Here is a 17,138-nt window from a genome sequence, read left to right on the forward strand (position 1 = left end):
TAAAGGAAGTGGAATTGTTTTTAAAAATGAAAATTAAACACGTAATGTACTTTGCAATGACGTGTCAAAGGAACGTGCAAAACATTGTTTAGGTTGAGTAAGAGAAGCAACGTCAGATTGGGCAATGAAAAGATATTGCAATAGGCCTGCCCTTGAAAGTAATACAGACAGGTTTGGCACAAATAATATTTAGTGTGAATGCCACCAATTACCTCTACATATGGCCACTGTTAGGTTTCCTTCAATATTTTCAATGTTCTTACACTAATACCACAAGATCAAAGATATTTCAGTTTCATGGCTCAGATTAAGGGACATCATACAGTCACTTAGTGCTAAGAAATAGTAGAGATTTCATTCAGTAAAATTTCCACTTCCTTTCTCATTACAACCTCAAAACTTAATAACAACACTTTGTAATTTTATTTTTGAATGAATCATCCACACTTCACACTTATGTTTTTGGAATTGCATAAATGGAAAATTGGAAATCCAGATGAAACTGCTATTATAGAAGACAGTGTAAAAATTAACATACCTTCAAGGCTTTTCACTACAAGTCCCAGTAGCTTTTTATCTTGAAAACTAAATGCCAACTGTTGACCAACTGTGAAAGCTTGGCCAGAGAACTGAAGCAAGAACTCACGGGCCATAAGGTCTGTGTCGTATGGCTCCAGTGATACACTGTAACATACACAATTCAAAATATTTTATTCTACTACTAGACATCTACTGTAAAATCTGACTGATATTCAGTGTGTTGATTATTAAATTTTTCAAAACTTACAAAAGGGAATATGCTGTTAGGTCTTACACGCATAGCATTTGGTGAAATGCTATTTTTCTCCCTATTACATTTACATCTGTGCTCCATTAATTTCTCTAATTCTGCTGTCACAGTCAGGCCATAAGATGTATTTTTAGAAAGTATATATCTTTTGAAATGTACTGGAAAATGAGATTTTGGAATATGTAAGTATAGCTACATCATGAACTATGTCTTTCTTGTAGTGTATCCAACTGCAGTTTTTTCAGTAAATTTGTAGCGCCATCATGCTGCCTAAATGAACCAGTGAAAAAGCTTGCTGGTCTTCTTTGATATTTTTCTTTCAATTCAACGTGGTAAAGGTGCCAGACCATCAAAAAATCCCCAGGAACTGGCCAACCAAGGATTTTGTAAGTGTTCTCTTTGTGTGTGAATTACACTTCCTTACAATTCCTACAATAAATCTCAGTCTGGAATCTGCTTTCCAGATAGCTGGATTCAAGTGGCCTCCCCACCCTTACTTGTTCTGGACAGGCACTACTAAATACTTAATGGTTGTGATCTAAGAGGCTTATCAATGATTTCATCCTCAAACAACATGGGACATTTTCATTTACTTAAATAAAATATAGATCTTTAGATATAAAATCTGTTCCCAAACTCTGCACAGGCACTGATCAACTTCAAATGTATCTGCATTTTTTTCAACAATTTCCTATCAATGACACTTTTCTATACGCAACACCATTGTCTGCAAACTGCTCTATAGATAAGTACATATTATCTCCCAGGTAAAACTCCTGCATTTACAAGAGTGAATGGCAAATAGCATAAGTGTTTAAATGCCTCTTCACTTAACCCTTAACTACTATCGACCGTCTCTTAGACCGCTACAGATTTTTGTGTCGAGATATTTCTCACACCCCCGCAAATCCAAATGGACTCTTCTGTGTACCTTCCTATTAATTGACAAGCTACATGTCCTACTGTTTCTCCATGGTGGGGAAAGCTGGACCTTCTATGCAATGTGTGTTTTGTGAGACTGATGTGGATGTTCAAGATCACCCCATTGAATCTCCGGATGAAGACTTTGATGACAGCGATAATGATCCTAATTTTGAGATATTTAGTGATCACGACACTAATTCAGAGCAGGAAACTGAAAGTGATGAACGTGTGACAGCTGATGACGATGGAGCTTACTTCTTCGGTAACAACAGATGTTTTCAATGAACAAAAAACCAGCCACCAGCTAACATAAGAACAAGGCAACGCAACATTGTCTTGCAGCTTCCTGGACTGCGACAGATGGCAAAAAGTCTTTGAGAAAACCCTGCTGTTTTGGAGGTATGGAAACTATTCTTTACACCAGACATTCTAGACAAAATCATTCGATGGACAAATCTGAAAATATCTAAGCTTAGAGCACAGTATGCTAATGATTGCTTATCCTATCTACAAGATGTTGATGTCATTGAATTGAAGGCTCTAATTGTTCTATTGGTGTATTCAGCCATTTTCAAGTCGGGGAACGAGTCTGTTTACAGGTTGTTTGCAACCAATGGAACAGGCAGAGATGTTTTCAGATACACTGTTAGCTAAGGAGATTTCTGTTTTTATTGTCTGCATTATGATTTGACAATTCAGATGACCAGGATGAAAGAAAGAAAATAGACAAATCAACATCAATTTCACAAACCTTTTTCAGTATCATCAAAAACAGTCAACTTTGCTACTCTGTAGGTGCAACAGTGTGTGTCGATAAAATGCTTGTTCCTTTTCGTGGAAAGTGTGGGTTTAGAATGTACATGCCAAACAAACTGGCAAAGTATGGCCTGAAAGTTCAGTGTTTGACTGACACTTGTTCAAATTACTTGTACAACGCATACATTTATTCTGGAAAAGGCAGCAATGGTCACACCCTTTCCAGCCATGAGAAAGGTCACAGTGTTCCCACACAGGCTGTTCTTCAACTGGTGAAACCCATTGAAAACACAAGGAGAAATGTTACAGGTGACAACTGGTACTCATCAGTATAACTAGTCAATGAACTTTCAAAGAAAGGTCTCAAATACGTTGGTATGCTGAAAAAGAACAAAAAGGAGATTCCACAGAACTTCTTACCTAATAAGAAACATGGTGTGAAGACATCCCTTTACAGTTCTACAGAAGACATGACTGGTTTCCTTCGTGCCCAAGAAGTCCAAAGCTGCGATACTGATCTAATCTATGTGCCATTCAGTAAACAATGATCCTGAACCAGGAAAACCTGAGATCATCCTGTTTTATAACACAACAAAAGGTGCTGTGGACTGTCTTGACCAAAGGTGTGCTTCTTATTCGTCAAGTCGCCGGACAAGAAGATGGCCTTTGGCTATTTTCTTCACATTAGTGAATGTTGCTTGCAGTGTAAATTGTTATGTGGTACATCAAGCTTATCCAAAGGCAGAAGTAACAACAAAATTGAGCTTCATGAAGACTCTAGCAAGAGACCTAGTTGAACCTCATATGAAGTGTACAACTTCTATTGGACACTTGTCATGAGAGTTGAGTGACACCATCAGAAGAATACTTCACTTACAAGATGAGCCTCAGACACTGAAAGAATTCAAAAATCGAAAAATGTGTGCCTTTTCCCTCCTCATCTGAAGAGGGAAACAAGATATCCGTGTCAATAGTGTGGTGTTCTGATTTGTTTGGAGTGTTCCAGGAAGGTCTGTGTGAAGTGTTTGCAGGAGGAAATTGACTGAAGTATGATTCAGAGGCACATGAGAACACATACTTAGTTTTTACTTGTCATTTTAGAAGTAAAATGTGGCAAAATTTCTCCATCCATAGACTTATGGACTGAAATAGTCGCTCTACATTGCAAAGATGAGTCTTAAACTGAAAGATGACTTGGCACGCAATTTATCGTAAGTCAAGTTGGATTTTTTCATCTAGTTATATTGCCTATTTGTAATACAATCTCTCTGATGATCATCTGTGTATGAGTAGAGAGCTATTTGCTGTTATTTTCATAATTCATAAAATAAAAATATACTCCAAATTTCGCTTTGTTTTAATTGTTGAAGTGTTTAAAATACTGTGTTGTTTTTAAAAAATAAAATTTCTACAAAGTCCACATCTAAGAAGTGTAATGAACGACAGGAATTCAAGAAACTATATATATTCAGCAAAATTCTGGTTTGATATAGAAAATATAAAAATGCGGTCTGTGAGATCACTTCAGAGTGACTGTGTTCCTGTGAATGACCATACTAGTTAAGGGCTAATGAAGTAGTTGTATGCTCATCATACTTGGTATGCATTTAATTTTCATATGGAATGCCTTACAACATTCCAAATGTATCTGTAAAAGACTGCCACCCACATATACTCAATCTGCTATTCTGTCATGCACACATTCCTTAGGGTAGTATCTAATCTGCAGTACTGTTTTTCTGACTGACCATACATTTGCAGAAGATAATTCAAATGACAGTAACTTCTGGATGCATGGGATATGTGAATCTCTTCCAAGGTGTATCCAGATAAACCCAAAAAAATTTAACTCTTGAAAGAGATAAGTGATTTAACATTACCAAAGCAGAAGAACAAGTACAAAATTTTCTTCACTCACTAATAGCACAATAGGTGTTTACAGGTTGAAGCAAAATATTAGTCAACAGAACATGCACTAGTTAAACTGGACGAGGTTGGACAATTGTTGAGCATCTTATCACAATTACCCAAAATATTTTAGTGTAATCAGAATATTTAAACCATGATTGCCAAACCAGGGTTTGAACACATTGTTCCCAAAGAGGAGTCTAATGTCAGTTTGACATATGCAGTTTCATCCAGTGTTTTGACAGTTACTCTCTAATTAATGCTCTATAAGTAATGCAATAGGTTGTTCTCTCATTCGCTAGTATTCAATAAATCACTAAAACATATACATGACTAAATATGCCACTTGTAAAGTGCTCATACTTATTACCAAAGCTAGAAATGTGAAAGCAATGCACAATACTCTGTTGTTCCACTTACAGTGATTTGTGCATGCACTTTCAAAAGGCCATGCGTGAGCCAGTGTTATGTCATCCACGAAGGGTGCCTCAGACTCTGTGCGTGTGCGTGTGCGTGTGCGTGTGCGTGTGCGTGTGCGTGTGCGTGTGTGCGTGTTTAAGGTTAACCAAGCTACGCTCAGCCGCAGTTCTCTCTGTGTAGTACTTTGGTTCCCATTGAATGTTACTTAAATACTCTGTTCAAGTTGTTAATGCTTCCAGGGAATTGTGTTCAGTCAGTCAAAAGGTCATGTTGTAATTACACCTAACAACAACAAAATTAGCAACGAGTGTGGTCCTGTTCTCGATACAAATTTCTCCTCTGGTTGATCCCTTGTTTATTCTCACAATGGCTGTTGGTGTTACAGAGAACATTTTACATCGGTTGGTTGAACAGTAACAATCATTCACCAAGGCATTGCACCAAGAACCACAGGTGCTGGACAATCAAACTCAGGTACTTCAATCATTGGCTTCTGTTTTGTCTAGTTAGCATGCTCATCACTCTGTGTCTCCAGCTGGTTTCCTCCCCACAGCCTCCACGATTTAAATGCCTCCCTTTTCTACATACGATGAGTCCATTGAGGAATGAGATGCATACTAGAAACATCTCCTACAACACTTTCAAGCTTTTGGCATTACTGATGCCATTTTGTCATGGGCAGCTCAACTCCATGGGTTAAGTTGTCATCATTTTGTGTCCGATCTGCATAAAGAGCCGTATGCTGATCGGATTGTGCAAGATGCTATCATATTTCTAGCACAGGATAGTGAGGTGCTAGAGTGTGCCCTGCAGTGTGAAAATTCATCCCTCTCTGAGGTTTTAGCTATTGCACCGTCATTAAAGTGTTGCAAGATGCGGGTATCCAAATTGGGTCATGGTGTGAGATATCAGCAGTCCAACCCTCTTCTCTGCACCAAGTTTCGGATAGTTTGCATGGGGAAGACATGGTAACAGCAGCCCACACACAATCACAGCATTATGGCAGCCAGTCTCGCTCCCAGCAGCAGCCACACAAACAAAGTAAACAGGCCAGTAAACAGCAACACACATGATCCATACTCCATTCCTGCCCTTATTGTTTCATTAACCATGAGCACCCACACTGTCGGAAATGCTAGGCTACCTATCATAATTGTAACAAAAAAGGTCACACTGCTTTGTTTGTTATGCAAAAATGCAGCACAATGATTCTGATGCAGAACAGACATATATATTGTATCAGCTATTTTTGTTGTACCAAACAAGCTTTTCATTGATGTTATAGTTTTTTGTAAAGTTCAGCACATGCAAGTGGATACAGGAGCTGTGGTAACCTTGATAAACTTATAAACGTACATGGACTTGGGCTCCACTCCAATTCTCTTTGTGTCAGAAAAGTTAGTAAAGTACAATACACAGAGTTTTCCTATTCTCAGCCAATTCTCTGCCCCAGTGACCTACAAGTCAGTAGACCGGTCACTTACATTTCTTGTTATACATAATGCACATATGGAGAAACTTTCTGGATTATATGCTTTTCAGTTGTTTGACGTTACCATTTCTGATAAAGTGAATTTAGTGTATGAAAAAGTGCCTTGTACACAGTTAGATGCATCATGTTCTGAGTTTTCCTCTTTGTAGTCTCCTGGAATGGGGTGTGCCAACAATTTTCAAATGCACGTTACCATATCATCATCTGTTCATCCTCCCTCCCTCCCTACCTCCCTCTTTTCAGGCCCATCTGGTGCCAGTGGCACTCAGGGAACGTGTCAAAGATGAATTCGATCGCATCACAGAATGCAGTGTTTTTCAGCCGATTGCATCAAGCGAATGGTCTACCCCGTAAGTTATAGAAAAGAAACCGAAGGGCCAGCTATGCCCCTGCAGCGCTTTTGAAGTTTCTGCAAATGCACAATCTACAGTGGATGCAAACCCAATACCACACACAGACAAACTCTTTGCAAAGTTATCAGGTGGTCAATATTTCTCAAAAATTGACTTGTTGGATGCCCATTCTCAAATCCCTTTAGATACAGAGTCACAATGAATGTTAGTTTTCAATATCCCATACTTGTGGATGCCTTTTGGAGTTGCCACTGCTCCCGCTATTTTTCAACATTTTTTTGGGACAACTTACAGCCTCAGTATCAGGTTGTGCAAACTATTTGGATGACGACTTATCTGGTGCCACCGCTGAGGAACATTTACAAAATCTCTGTATTCTTTTCTGTCCTCCAAGCAGCCGAGTTGAAGTGTAATTTAGAAAAATGCCAATTTTTTCAGCCTTCTGCCATTTATCTTGAGTTTGAAGTTTCTTGCGAGGGTCTCAATCTGCTGCATCAAGATGTTTCTGCTAGTATGTTGGTTTCACACCCTATGTTGGTCAGAAAACTTCAGGTTTTTCTAGGCAAAGTCACCTACCTGCATAAATTTTTGCCTAGGGCAGCAACAATCACATAGATGTTACATGCGTTGCTGTGCAAAGGGACTCAGTTTTGCTGGTTGCTGGCTTATGAAATGGCGGTTTCCACCCTTGAAACCAAGTTGCAGTCTGCGCTCTGCTTAGTGACATACCCACCAGGTCTCTACTTGGTTCTTGTAATGGATGCTTCACAGTATGGATTGGGGGCAGTACTGGCTCATAGACATGCCCATAGCTCCAAGTGGCCTATTGCTTATGCCTCAAAAATGCTGACTCCTGTTCAAACTGGGTACTCTCAGGTAAAAAAGGAAGCTTTGGTCACTGTATACGCTGCGATGAAATTCCATGTTTTTCTCTATGGTACCAAATTCCACCTGGGAAACAATCACAAACCGTTGGTTTCCTTATTCAGTCCTTCTGCGTCATTACCAGTTTAAGCAGCACATCACAATCAACACTGCCCTCTTTTCCTTTCACATTACAACTAGAAGATTCATTTATGCCCTACAAATCAACAGGCAAATGCTGATGCTTTGTCCCACCTGCTGGCTGGTCCGGATCTAGGATTTCATCAAGAGGAACTCCTTTGTTCCCAAACTGATGTTGCCGCACAGCAGAAAGTTGATGGTTTTCATGTATCTAGCACACTGACTGTGAAGCCTGTAGCTTTGGATCCCGTTTTGCAGAAAGTCATAACACTCACACAACATGGTTGGTCAGATTCACCATCTTGTCGTGCGTCTGACCCCCTCCATAATCATTAGATCTTTTGACATCAATTTTCTGTTGTGGACAGAGTTCTGCTTTTACAGACGGGTTGCACTGCCCCTTGGTTTGTGATCTCCTCAGTGCTTCATTTGGAGGTTCTCCGTTTATTACAAGCATATCATTGGGGTGTATTGCGCACAAAAGTGGTGACCCATCAACGCATGTTTTGTCCTGGTTTGGACAGTGACATTACTTGCCTGGTTGCCTCATGTTCAAGCAGCTCCCAGAGTGTCATCGTCTCCTTGGCTGATGCCGTTGCATGCGTGGGAGACTGTACACACGTGGATTTCACTGGCCCGTTTCTCAATGGTTATTGGCTGTTGGTGTTTGACTCATATACTCACTTTCTGTTCATAGTTTGTTGTGTTTCCACATCCAGAACTGTCACCATCACAGCCTTGTCCAAAAATTTTTCAATCGAAGGCTTGCCCACTATGTTAGTGTCCAACCGCAAGAGTTTGCAGCGATTTGTGATTCCCATGGTATCCGTCACATAACTGCCCCACAGTTACAGCCCCAATATAATGGTGAGGTGGAACGCCTAATGTAAATGTTCAAAACTCAGATGAAAAGTATATTGCCAACTCTTTGTTTGACAATGCCTTAGATCTGTTTCTCTCCACATACCATTTCACACTGTTCTACAAGAAGACTCTGGAGGAACTACTCATTGGGCACCAGCCGAGGACATTGCTACACCTCCTGTGTCCTCCACAGGGACATCAACCCGTGCCAGCATGGTGTGGTGGTCTGGGCATGCAGTTTTGAACATGATTCTAAATGGATTCTGGCTGTCATTGGCACATACCAGGGGCAGCTTTCTGTGACATCCGCACAGAGGATGGCCTCTGCTCGAGGCACCGTGATCAGTTCCGCCTTCGTGTGTACTGCTGGGGGTCCCCTGATGTCACACCATCGCCTCTGAGCCAGTCCACATTGGGTGTCACATCACCTACTGCTGCCAGTTTTCAACTCTCACACAGGAGAGGGCACCTGTCCTCTGTGGCCGAACCAGCAGTTCCTCTATTGCTTCTGACACCACTGTCACGGATTCCGTCAACTGTTCCTGAATGTCACAAGCACTGTCTCCAGAGCCAATGCCCCAGGACAATGTAGAAACAAACCCAAGTCGCAGGTGTTGCCGTATGGTTTGACACAGGAAGGTGGGTGCAGAATGTGTCAATGCCCAAAGCACTTCTGACTGTACACTCCCACTGCAGCACACCACCTCAGTCAGAGCCCAGCAGGCAAGGACAGTGTGGACATCTCTAATAAAATGTGATCTCCCTAAGAGAGGAGGATTGCAGTGACACATGTGCATACTTTCAAAAGGCCGTGTGTGCGATAGTGCTTTGTCGTCCACAGAGGGTGCCTCACTTTTTGTGTGTGTGTGTGTGTGTGTGTGTGTGTGTGTGTGTGTGTGTGTGTGTGTGTTTCTACCCCCCTCCCCCCCCCACCACCACCACCACCACCACCACCACCACCACCACCACCACCACCACCACCACAGACTCCACTCTAAGGCTAGCCAAGCTACGCTCATCCTCAGTTCTCTCTGTGTATTCTACAACTATCTGTTCACATAATTGGTTCCTGCTGAACATTACTTAAATACTGTGTTCAAGTTGTTAATGCTTCTGTGAAATAAAAGTTGTGTTCAGTCTATTGGTTGTGTTGTATTTAAATACAACACTGCTGTACAGAAAAAGGATCACCAAGTAATTTAACTAGACAGATGACAGATTTGACACACAGTACTAATGTGTAAACTGGTAACTACTACTGAATGAAAATACCTGGTAACACTTTTCACCATTCACATTTCAAGAAATACCCCGCAAGTCAAGTATCATCATCATCTCATTGTGATAAAATGATATTTGTAAAGAGCAAGAGTTATATATAAAATACAGCATTACATTGTTTATGGCATGATGGAAATTCCATACTAAATTCTCACAGAAGTACAAACATGTGCCTTTCTTCAAGTACACAGCACTTCCACAAACAGTACAACCTGGAGTCCAAAATTACCTCTCCTCATGGATGACAATTATATCCATGCATAAAATGTGACATCTTTAACAAATCACCATCAGTCCTGCTCGTACACAATTTTACCATTCCAAAATTACATTTTTCTTTTTGTTTCCTTTTTCTTGTCTTACATGTGAGCAAACTGTGTGCATTGCTCTTATCAGACAAAAAGAAAGGAGGGCGATTGCCATTACTCTCCTTAAGGATAGCCATTTTAGCAAACAGCAAGACATGTAAGCCAGAGTCAGAATGAGATTTAAGTGTAGCTCCTTCCAATTAATATTTCAGTATACAGTATATTACCCAACTCATCTTTGAGCTTTAAGTCTATTTCTCAAATGACTAATGTTTATTTTTCTGCACATTTGGCAAACCAATTGACAGTATTTGTATATGGTTTCTACAGTGTAGTGCCTTTCAATTTATTTTTGTTGTTTTCGTTCTAACACACTGGGCCATTCCTGTACACCTAAGCGAAATAATGATTCAGTGAAGAAGTTAGCATCTATCAACTGTGCCTAATCACATAGTGTCACTGTTAGAGAACCAATGTCAGCTGGTCAGCTATAAAATAACCCCAGTGTATTGCTCACTGACAACACAAAGTCAAAACATTATAATTCATTTATTACTTGCATTTTGACCAAGGTAATTAACTTTTACTTAAACTTTATTTCTGCTTCATACACCTCAAAATTTCCAAGCAGGATGAAAATTAGTGTTTCAATACCAACTTGAATTTTGCAGCCCAAATATTTAACGTAAGGACTAACACTTTAAACTTAAATGACATATTTATTTAATTAAAAAAAAGCAGCTGGAAATGTGAGACACAATGTCTTCATTAGTTTTATAACACAAATAAAATTGAAGATACTGCATGCAAAATATTTAACAATTTTCAGCAAATATGAAAATGTTTCTAATATAGGACGATCTTCAGCAACTCAATATCTACACAGTAAGGGCTAATCTCCCTGAGCACATTTAATAGTTTACAAAAGAGCTTTCATATTTATAGTACAGTGTCAATTTCCATGAATGAGAGGAAAAGGGCAAGAAAATTCTGAACAGTTTTAAATAATAACTAATTTACAGCGTTTCTAAATATGCCCAAATTGTCTTGGTCTCCTTTCTGACTCCAGTACTTTCACCAAGATAAATAAAGAAGTGAGGTCTTTCTCCCAGAAGCAAGCTGTTTAACTTCCAAGCAGAAACAACACAGATTATGTATAGAATATTAAAATATGAAATTGTGTTTAATCATGATAATGCAGGATGAATGAATGTGTTACACTCACGATTTCTTTTGCAGAAAATCTGCTTCTAGAACAATGGTGCACAAGCACTCTGAACTGGAAGTAGGATCAAAATAATATGGTTTCACCAGTATCTCTTCATTTAGTGACAACATTGCCCATTTGCGTTGAGGTAAGCTGAAGCCAACATGGCCCCGAGGTACATCAGGATGGAACCGCACACTGAATATAAACTCTTTCCCATTCTTGGGTGTGACTTCTATATGTCTGCAATTTATAATTCCCAAAGGTTATAGGTAAATGTATTATAGTCATAAAAATAGATTTACAAATTTGTAAAAGGAAGACATTTGTAATTGAAATAAATATCATCAGTTCAACACAGTAGCAAAAGCATTTATTTATAATTTTGTAGTGCACATTCTGAAATTTTATTTTCCAGATAAAATAGCAACGTAGAAATAATTAGATCTGAAAGTTTATACTTTATAATTTAAACAATGGAGTGTTCAGGTTGAAAAATCAACAATATTATGAAAAGAATAGATTGCTATTCACAATAAAGATGACATGTTGAATTGCAGGCGCAACAGAAAGACTGTTACACATTTAGCTTTTGGCCACAGCTGTCTTTACAAATGCGCATGAACACACCACTATCGGGCCACTCCACCCAGAAGGCAATTGATGCTATGTGAAGCAAGCTGGGATAAATTTAATTCCTCTCTTGTTTTGCCGTCTGCCTCATGAAATTTGTTTTGTTACTTTTAACTATTTACCATTAGCATATGTAAATAGAATCTGCATTTTCATATAAGAGAAAGGTTGGCCCTCAGTTTTAAAGAATTTAACACCAGATCTAATTTTGTGCTTAGTTTTATGTATGTAACTGATTTTCTAATTTATTTCAACTATGCCTAGCTAGTATCATTCATTGTTGGGAGAAATCAGTAATTGTTTTGTAACTTAATTGCTACTGTTGACATATAAACAAATACAAATTCTATAATAATTATAAACGTTTAGAAGACAAAATGTTAGTAATATTAAAGTATCTATTTCGCTCTATTCGAAAACATGTTTGCAATGTCAGCACTTAATTCCAAAGTAATTAACAGTTTTGTCAAAAGTATTGTTTACATAACTACACTTGTTAATTTAATGATTTAGCCTAAACCTTGTAGCAGAAGAAACTGTTAAAAGGAACAAATTTTTTGATATATTCAGTTAATTTAATGAGTAAAGTTTTAATTGTAATTTCTGTAAATTTAACTTCGAATAATGTGTAGTTTCAGTACCTATTATTGTGAGGATATATAAGGGCCTGATTTTCAGTCACAAGGCAATCAGTCCATGGCCGAGTTTCAGACAAGAAAACTGTGTTGCTTCAACTTAACTGTGGAATAAGTGCTAAACAGTTAGGCCATGTGTAAAAACAGTCACAGTGTCTGCTCCATATGTACCTTTCTATTCTTCAAGAACAGTGAACTTTGTGGTTATGTTTTACCTGCTCAAAAATGTTCAACAGTAAACTATTGTAGCAGTATGTGGATCGTTCATCTGCAAACTATTAATGAGGCTTATGGAAAGTTAAACAATAGTGCACTGGCCATATAAATGTGTATATGGGAGGTTGTGAGAAGTGAAAATAAAAGACAGTCAAACGCAACAGTGCATCTGTCGGCAACATTATTTACAGTAGTCGGTGTCCAAATTACAACACCATTTTTCATCCAGTACATCGACACCAAACACAAACAACGAAGAAATAAAAGCAGGCACAACCGCTACAATGCGTTGAATAAAAGCAGAAATCCAGAGTGAGGCAGGGAAGGGGAAAGAACAGCAGAGTGTGGGTAGAGGGAAGAGCATGCAGGGACTAGACTGCAGGAGGACAAGGCTGCCAGACGCAGCGTAGGGAGGCTGTAGGGGGTGGGAGGGAGGGAGGTACGGCAGGGAAGAGGGAGGAACAGGGAGCAGGACAGGAAAAGAGCACAGAAGAGGAAAATGCCACTGGTTGCATTGGCAGATTGTGGCAACAACGAGTATGAGGGAACATGAATTGGGAGTAGATGTGGAACAGAGGGGATGGAGGACATGGGAGTAGGTCAAGGTAGGAATAATTCCAGCAGCAGAGAATGTGTCTTAATGGTAACTCCCATCTGTGCAGTTCAGAAAAGCAGGTGGTGGAGGTAAGGATCCAAATAGCCCAGGTTGTGAAGCACCCACTGAAATGAAGTACATTTTGCCACAGAGTGGTCCACTTTCCTCTTGGCCACAGTTTGGCAGTGGCCATTCATTCTCATGGACAGCTGATTGGTAGTCATACCAACAAAAAAAGCTGTGCAATGACCGCAGCACAGATGGTATATGACATGGCTGCTTTCACAGGCGATCTGGCCACTGAAAGAATAGGATAAGCCCGTGATGGAACTGGAATAGGAAGTGCTGCATGGGTGGATTGGGCTGGTCGGGCTACCTGTGAAAGCAGCCATGTCATATCAGCTCTGCTGCAATCATTGTACAGCTTTTTATATTGGTATGACTACCAACATTTGTCCACTAGGATTTACCAAGCATCTGTCCATCAGGATGAATGGCCACCTCAAAACTGTGGGCATGAGTGAAATGGGCCACCCTGTGGCACAAAGTGCACATGAACATACTGTGCTTGATTTCAACAGCTGCTTCACAGACTGGGCCATCTGGATCCTCTCCTCCACCAACAGCTTTCCTGAACTGTAGAGACAGGAGTTATCCTTACAACACATTCTCTGCTCCCGGAATCATCCTGACCCAACCTATGGTAACCTAAGGTTTCCACACACTCCTCCGAAGAGTTTCCATCCCATCCCACACATCACCTGATTCGCGGCTTCTCACCCTGACTGCATGCTGATCTCTGCCAATGTACCCTCCAGTCTTTGCCCCTTCTCTGTACCTCTCCTTCTCCCCTCCCCACTCCTCCCCCTCCTCCACCTCCCTCCCAACACTGTACCTGACAGCACTGTCCTGCTGCCACCTAGTCACTGCATGCTTTGCCAGACAGCCTTCTTCTCTCCCTCACCAGTACCCTGTTATCCTTCCCCTTCTCTGCCCCACTCTGGATTTCTGCTTCTGTTCAACACGTCAGTTACATTCTGGCCTGAATGGCCAGAGACAGCAGCCATGCGTACATGAGGTGTGCTTGACTGTGTGTTCTCTTCTGAAGAAGGCTTTGGATGAAAGCTAATTGTGTAACAGTCTTTTCATGGTGCCTGTCTGCAACTCAGCTTATTTGTAATTTAACAATTTGACACTAGCTGTAAAGTAAATAATTCAAGAAAAATACAGAACTGTTTCTTATTCCAACTAGGCTAAGTTTATTAATACAGTATATATAATTTTTACTTACTTTACATCATTGGGAAAATCCCCTTCATTCAAAATTGCACAATTTGTCAGCGTCAGTTCATCAGTTGGACAGCGGAAGACTTTCATACGCTGAAAGAATTAGCATAATAGTCAAATGCAGTGAAACTAGAAAATCTTACCAAACAATATTTTCTAATGGACTTGTTCATGCAGCAGTAAGTACAAGGAGAAAATTTCAAAGCCTTATGCACTGTCTTTTAGTTCTCAGCCAACTGCTGAGATCTTTCACCATAACCAAGAAAAATATTCTAAAGCCACACTAAAATTTTTGATCCATTTTTCATAAATAGATAAGAGACAAAATTTTACTTTTTCTGTAGGAACCAATAAATGAGGAAGATGTGGTGGCACTGTAGAAGGGTGAAAGAGACATGAGAATGATGCCAGTAACTAAAGCAACAACTATGGAAATGTAGATGAGAAAAGGTCATTAAATGTGTTCTACTCATTCTAATCTCAATCTGGTAATTGCTTCTTTCTGTTATAAAAAAAATCAGCATACTTCTTTGACAGGCTTATGAATGAAAGGAGTGGTTAATGAAAAACTATGTACTTTCATCTAAGATGAATTTTCTGATAAACTATTACTTTTTGCATAAATACTTAAAATCTGTTTAACTTTTATTGTTTATTCACAATGAAGTAATGCACACATTAGCACTCTGTTGTCATCCACAAGAGTTCACTATGAAAGATCAATACTGTGAACTTCCAATAGAGCCAAAGTGCCTGTTTAAACCCTGCCGCATACGCTCGCTCTCAGTTACGATGTTACTGCTTGGATATATTTGCCTTAACTTATTGATTTCAGTGCATGTCATGGTTATTGGCATACATGTCACAGTCTAATAAAGTTTTACAACATTCGTGGTTGTGTTGTGTATCCAAGTGACAACAAGTGGTGACAGGGATGTGATTGTTCTCTACATGGTTTCCTGTCTCTGGTCAGTCCTTTGTTGCACCTACATTGTCTGATGGTGCTACTGATGAGTTTTTATGCTGGCTGGTTGATCAGCAAGGGGTTCTTACTGCTGCATTGCAGCATCTCAGTGAACAGCAGGAGGTGTTCGCCACAGCACAACACAATCAAACCCAGGTATTGCACATGCCTGCCTTTGTTTTGGCCAGTTCGGGTCCGCCTTCAATCTACATTGCCTGCTGTGTCACCCCTTGAACCTCCTATTATGCCTGTAGCTATCCCGCTCATTTATCTCCCACCGTTTCTGGCTTACGATGAGTCTGTTGTAGAATGTGAAGCCAACAAAAAGTGGTTGTGGCAGAATTTTCATGCGTTTTGATTGACTATTACCATATGCTGTGCTTTCTTTTTGTCTTGGTTATTGCCTTGTATGTATCAGCTACCTTACCAACTGGCCCCCTGCAGAATTCATCTTTACTCTCTTTTCATAAGATGTGTGACCTTCTTCCAAAATACTACTGTAAATGGATGCACATAATTGCTGCTCAAGTTGAGTTCCATCAGTGTCGCAAGAAACTGGAACATTCCTACAAGACTTGGGTAATTGAGCTTCATAGTTTAAGTCGTCGTCATTAATTTGTCACTGATGTCTGGTTGAGACCCGATTGTGGGGTTTCTGTGCAGGCCCTTCCCTCTCTGACGTTCTGACTATTGCACAATCGTTTGAGGTTTCGAGAGCTGAGGCTACTCAAAGTGAATTGTGGTGTGCGGTTTCAGAAGTTTCACCCACTTCACCCCATGGTTTGTCAGATGGTTCACACGGGGAGAATATGGTGGCAGCAGTCCGCATGCAGGCAAAACAACATGGCAGCTGATCCACCTCGCTGCGGCAGCCACGGCCAGAGCAGCAGCAGCAGCATAACAGTGCAACGAACAACAACGCAAGCATTCCATGCTTCCCTCTTGTCCAACGTGTTTTGTCACTCATGATAGGCCGGACTGTCCTAAGGGGTGAGTCGTTTGTCACCAGTGCAACAGAATAGGCCACATTGCTCTTGTTTGCAATGCAAAATTCCAACAGCGTTTTGCAGATGCTGACATGGATGTAAACTGCATATCAGCAATCTTTGTTGCACCCAATAAGCTTATTATTAATGTCAAGGTTTATCAGAAGGTTTTGCACACGCAAATCGACACTGGTGCTGCTGTGTCATTACTCAACTTGCAAATTCAGATGGACTTGATTTCTCCCCGTTTAGTGCCAGTGCCTGTATATTAATCACCAACAATAAACAAAACATTCCAATACTAGGTAGTTTCTCAACCCCAGTCACATACAAATGTGTGGTTAATCTACTGACCTTTCTGGTGGTGGACAATGCACACACTGAAAACTTGTTTGGTTTGAACACCTTTACCCTTTTCAGGTTTACCGTTACCAATCAAGTTAATCTCATCCCTGATCAAGCGCCTTACACACAATTCAACTCTTTACGGTCTGAGTTTTCTGCCCCATTTTCT

At 40.1% G+C, this 17,138-nt stretch overlaps 1 protein-coding gene across 1 annotated transcript in view; it reads right to left on the reverse strand.

The window, feature by feature from the left end:
• Positions 1-17,138, reverse strand: part of LOC126471189 (vesicle-fusing ATPase 1) — a 95,516-nt gene that overhangs the window by 51,001 nt on the left and 27,377 nt on the right. The window contains exons 2-4 of the mRNA XM_050099298.1: positions 14,679-14,767; positions 11,327-11,551; positions 539-684 (exon numbers count right to left, since the gene is read on the reverse strand). Of these exons, the coding sequence (XP_049955255.1) occupies positions 539-684; positions 11,327-11,551; positions 14,679-14,767 (460 nt within the window). The remainder of the gene's footprint in view (positions 1-538; positions 685-11,326; positions 11,552-14,678; positions 14,768-17,138) is intronic.

This window comes from Schistocerca serialis, chromosome 3, assembly GCF_023864345.2.
Source record: "Schistocerca serialis cubense isolate TAMUIC-IGC-003099 chromosome 3, iqSchSeri2.2, whole genome shotgun sequence".
Classification (NCBI taxonomy): domain Eukaryota; kingdom Metazoa; phylum Arthropoda; class Insecta; order Orthoptera; family Acrididae; genus Schistocerca; species Schistocerca serialis.